General features: G+C 39.5%; 1 protein-coding gene across 1 annotated transcript; it reads right to left on the bottom strand.

Annotated features, from left to right (window-relative positions):
* Positions 1-200: 200 nt before the first annotated feature.
* On the bottom strand, positions 201-797 carry LOC137651518 (putative golgin subfamily A member 6-like protein 3). The gene has a single exon (XM_068384748.1). It carries the CDS (start codon positions 795-797, stop codon positions 201-203), a length of 597 nt encoding a protein of 198 aa, XP_068240849.1.
* Between the last annotated feature and the right edge of the window lie 4,586 nt (positions 798-5,383).

The following is a 5,383-nucleotide window of genomic DNA, read 5'->3' as shown; positions in this document are numbered from 1 at the left end:
TGATAAAGTGATAACTTTAATATTGTGCTCTGTAATATACAAAATATGAATTTTAAAAAACATCATTATTGAAAACATACTTTCAACACCTTTTAAAAATTTTTCATTCAATGTAGCAACACAAAATGTTACTTAGAAACTATGAAAAAGGTTTAACATCGTTTTCTTTTTCTTTGTATCTTTCTCAGATTTCTGGTCTTCTACTGTTCTTCTTCTTTGCTGAGAAGAGCAACTTCCCTTGCCCCCAATTCAGTCATCTTTCTATCCCAGTATTCCTTCATTTGGTGCTCCCTAGAAACCAAGTGTCTTTTCTCACTTTCCAGATTCTTCCGTTGTTCTTCCAACAAAGCCTCTGTTACCTGCAGTCTCTGTCTCGCCATAGAAAAGTGGTTTTCGAATTCCTTCTCCCTTTCGTACCAGATATTTTCTTGTTCTTCTGTTAACGACTGCATGTTATTGGACTTGGAAGCAAGTACTTCTTGTTCAGCTTTCCTTAAAAGCTCCTCTTTTGTGGCCAACTCATTTGTTAATTCCAAAAAACAGTTTTCTGCCTCTTTAAGTATATTATCATTGTGTTGTAATTGACAGGTCATCTGTCTCTCTTTTTCCATCAGAAGCTTTTCATATGCTGATAATTCCTTCTCATATTCCACTTGTCTTTTACTAATTTCGTTCAATCTTGATATTTGTCGAAAAACGTTTTGTTCTTTTCTCATTAAAACTGCTTCCTTCTCCATCAGAAAAGCGTCTTTATTTTGAAGGAAGTTTTTCTGAACTTCCAAACGAGATTTTTCCATGTGTATCCAGTTACTCTTTTCAATTTATCTAACTTCTTGTTCGTGAAGTCTTTGCTCTCTTTGTTGAAGTTCTATTTCTTTGGAACTTCTGAGACATTTTCTGCCTCAGAGTTTCGACATGAAATTCCTCTTGTTCGTCAATATCCATATATTGTGAATAATACTCCTCAGTTGTTATCTCCATTTCAGTAACGGGAGAAGAAGAGCTCTTTAATCCGTCCATATCCGTGGTAGTCAGTATTATGGCTTTCTATTGAAATGTATCCCCTTTATATAATTGACTGAATAATTTTATTTTACTTATGATTTCTTACAATTCATATTTCTCTAGAGATAATTTTGCTTTTTCGCAGTTTTACCGATAGATTTGCATTTGGAGTTGAGAATTTTTATTCCTAATTTTAACTTTTGTTCTAACCTGAAACCTTTTTCAGGTTTCTGTACATTCTTGTGAACTTGGGAAATTTTACTGCTATTTTGGACTTTGGAAATTTCATTTGAGATACAGATTTCTACTTCAATTTGAACTTCTCAGAGAGATTTTGTCAATTTTTACATTTCTTTAGCTATTTCTAAACTTGTTATTTTTACTGTAATATCAACAGGACTTAGGAAATTTCACTCAAGGGATAAATGAGTAGGATCTTTCCAGTTATGTTTGAGCCATCAACTTACAATATTTTTTCAGTAATTCTTTATTTTGTGATGGACTTTGTGCAATCTTAATATGTGAAGTTGTGCCTTAACTTTGAAAAATACTTACAAGTTTGAGAGGTTCGAACTCTGGATCCCAAAACTGAAGACCAGTACTATAACCACAAAGCCATCACATTCCTAAAGTCAAGCTCTAACTAATAAATATATATTACCTCACCTTTTATTTTTTTTCTTTTTCAACAAAACTCAATATTCAATGTTAAAAATTCGTATTCAATTCATAATAACCTTCAGCAAACCATTGTAAATTAACTCCAAATTTATACGAACAATCCTCCATTTATAATTACTATTATTAAACATTATCTACAGTTAACTCAAGATTTGATTACCTAATGTTTACTGGTCAAATCGTAATACAACTATTATAGTAAAATTGTATTTCAACATCATTCTGTTATTCAATTTATTAAACCGTTGCTTATGTGAAGAATTATCTCCTCTCTTCTGCTTCCTTTTGTATTTTTGGCTCTCTCCTAATAATACTGTAGCTGCCCATTAAACGTTCTCTCCCATATTAGGTTTTCTTTGTCAAAACATTGGGAGAACTATTCTAAATCAAATAAACTTGGTGACAGTAGCGTACGACATGCTTGTGACGTCACAGCGTAGATATGCATAACAAAAGCCTTAGCGGGCATAAGGTGGTTCTTTCCTTAAACTACTTGGGTCGAGATAAATTACTAAACTGATTTGAATATAATTCTCAATACTGCTGAATTGAAAGCAGCTTTTATTTTTCAGTGCCAATAATTAAGCTCTTTTAATTTCAAGATGTATGCCCATCGCACCATCCCATTGCTAATTGATCATTAACTAATTAATTTTTAGCAAGCCAGAATAGGTAGGATTGATGTATGTATAAACTCCCTTAGAGCAGCAAGATTTCTCTGAGTATTTTGTACAAAATCTTAGCTCCTATGCACTCCTTGCAACAATATATTGCTCTGTCCTAAAGTCCTGATATGGCATCTCCAATGGATTACCCTGCGCACCACGACCCTCACCTGTCTTAAAAGGTGAAGCCAGGTAAGCCCTTTCAAACCTAACCAAGCCCCATTCCTCCGGAAGCAGTTGTGGCCGTCTGACCTATGTGACCGACTGAACATCCTGTCAGTGGAGCCGTGTTCCTCTGGCTCACACCCCCTCCCCCCTTCCCAAAACCTGACTCACAGAGGAGTCCTGCCAGTTGGAGAGACGATATTCCAAGGAGCCTGGTAAACCATATTTGCCAAAGTGAAGATTCCTGGTGTGAGCCAGTCAAGAGTGCAAAGTGCAACGATCCGGTCAACAGCCATTCGAGGACAAAGACTGTCTTCCAAGGAGTGCAGGTACCAAAAACGTGGGCACTTCGTTTTCCCCCATTTTTTAGTTTAGATTAACTTTTAACTTTATTAGGTTAACTGGCTATTACATATTTCGGGTTGTGTGCGGTGAGATTTTGTATATATATTTTTTCCATATATTTTGCTTTTGAGACTAGCAGTCTCTGGGTCACCTGTGCCACGTGTCCAACCCAACTTTGATTATTAATTATTGCAGAAGACCACGAGTCTAATCAATCACATTTCTTATTTAATTTGCATTTCTGTTGTTACCTTGTGTTTGTTAAGATGTCCGTTCCATTTAATGTAAATTTGTAAGATGAATAAATATTAGGGTAATAAACCTTGTTGTACTTTTACTCCCTCATTTATTTCAATGTGCCTATTATGAATATTTGATCACGGGACAGAATACCCGATGTTTTAAAAAGAGTAAGTATCTTGAAAAGGGTGTGTTAGCGAGCGACTTATTATTGAATAGCTGCTTCGAAGGTAAAGATCCATATCTTTAAACATAACTTTACTTTACATCACTGCTCCCATTTTTGTTATTGTCTCTAATTACACAACGTAAGATTCCTATCCAGCATCTCACTGGGGTCACTGGGATGGAGCCGAAACAGAGCCTAAGAGTGCAGATGACTATCGACCTGACAAAGCTAGAGTAGGCCATTGAATTACTTTTTTGGGCTCAGGCCATGTCGTCCTGATGGAAGGGTTCCTTTAGGTAACCTTCTAAGGTATATTTGCTACAGTGATACTCCCAGAGAAGTAAACCGAAAGTCTCCAGGATTCTAACTCCTGGCGGGAGTATTCAATTAAGGATATCGCATAATATTAGGGGACTTATGTTTAGATACGACACATAGCAATCTTCACCTCGAATAGATTTAACTCTTTGAGGTAAGGGGGAAGAGTGGCGAAAGAAGGGGGTGCCGATCTAGGTACCTGGTGGACCTCCTTCCGTATTGCTACTACGACGCCATTCCTTTTCTTGTAGCTCTCTAAGCAAGTTGTGCTCCCATATTAACTCGGTGTTTTGTTATAAGTTATTGGAATATTTATCATGCATTCTCCAGCATTTTCATCCTTTGGAAAGTCGAGTATTAATTCTTTCCTGTGTATAATTTCACAGTTAAATTTTAATAATTTAATTGTGTTTGGTTGAGCATTGCCGAGACCCGGAGGCAGCCTTTTTATGACTGCAGTCGTCCGACATACAACTGAAGATCGACGCGGACATAGATAAGGCACTGGAAGGTTTGGACATCCACCAAGAAAGGATGTCAGAAGTGTCCACTGACACTGGGAATGACCTACTGCAAGGAGGCCCTGAAGAAGACGTGGAACATCCACAAGAGGAGGAAGAAGGATCCGTTTCAACGGCAACCAAAGACCCTCGGTTCACTGTGATGGCATACCAACTTATGCCGTCAACTTCTTCAACCCCAACTCCAGAACCAGTTGCACATGCCGACAAGAATGAAGCAATCCTCACTTCAACTCAACGGATGATGGAATTGTTCCAATAAGAACAAGAGACGATGAGAGAATCACTCAGGCAGCAGCAGATACGGTTGCAGGAGAGGGCGGACCACCCTGGATCTACCAAGGGCTGCACTAAGAAGCCTCTTAAAGTGTTGGATCTCCCTCACTGCTCCGAAACCAACCCCTGGAGGTATGCGGAGCATATGCCCATGATGAATGGGAAACGATTTGTCTCGGAGAAGTTTGGGACCAAACTGATTGAAGACAATGAGTTCTGGGCTAACTTTTCAACTTACCCAGACTGTTACGTGAGACTGTGGGATGAACATGCAGCCTGTGAGGAAACGATACCCAAAGAGGTCATTGTCTTCGTGCATGACAAGGCGCAAGCCACCCTCCTGAAAACCTTGAAAGGAGCCGGGTACACCAACTCCAAAGTCTCAGCACTGAGCAAGAGACATCCCCCCTTTCTTTTCGGAGAAAGCACTAGACTTTGCCGTCAAGGCAGTCGACGGGGGCAAACCCTGCCCAACCCTAGAGGAATGCAAACCATTGTCTCTCACACTACCTACCTGCGAGGAGAAGTGGGAGGATGTCCACCTAACCTTCTCCGTCTCTAAGTTGGATTCAGAGATAGCAGTCCAGCAGTTCAACGAGAACCTTCCGAATTTGCCAGACCATCTTCTGAGGAAGGAACAGGAGACGAAGGAGAGACTTGCGGCCTACCTTTCTCATCACAACTACCTGGAAATGAGTATAGGTCTACAGAAGACCCGTGAAATGTTCATTTACCTGGCTAAGTCCCACATGGGTACGCTTGTGAAAGACTTATATGCTTTCCTCAGAGAGAGGAGAGCCTGCAGAGAGTTTGTTTTGGCCTCAGCAACCATAAGACACAAACCAAGGAAGCTGATTACCTCGAGCATCTGGGGTAAAGACCTTTTCCCATAGGAACTGGTCTAAGAGATCATAGCCAGAACAGCCACAGAGAACAGGAACCTTCTCCAAAAGTGGGGCATGAGCTCAAAGAGGAAATCTTCCTCGGACGGAGGTCCC

Source organism: Palaemon carinicauda, chromosome 13, assembly GCF_036898095.1.
Source record: "Palaemon carinicauda isolate YSFRI2023 chromosome 13, ASM3689809v2, whole genome shotgun sequence".
In the NCBI taxonomy this organism is placed as follows: Eukaryota; Metazoa; Arthropoda; class Malacostraca; order Decapoda; family Palaemonidae; genus Palaemon; species Palaemon carinicauda.
Note: the sequence above shows the minus strand (reverse complement) of the source record. Positions and strands in the feature narration are given on the sequence as shown.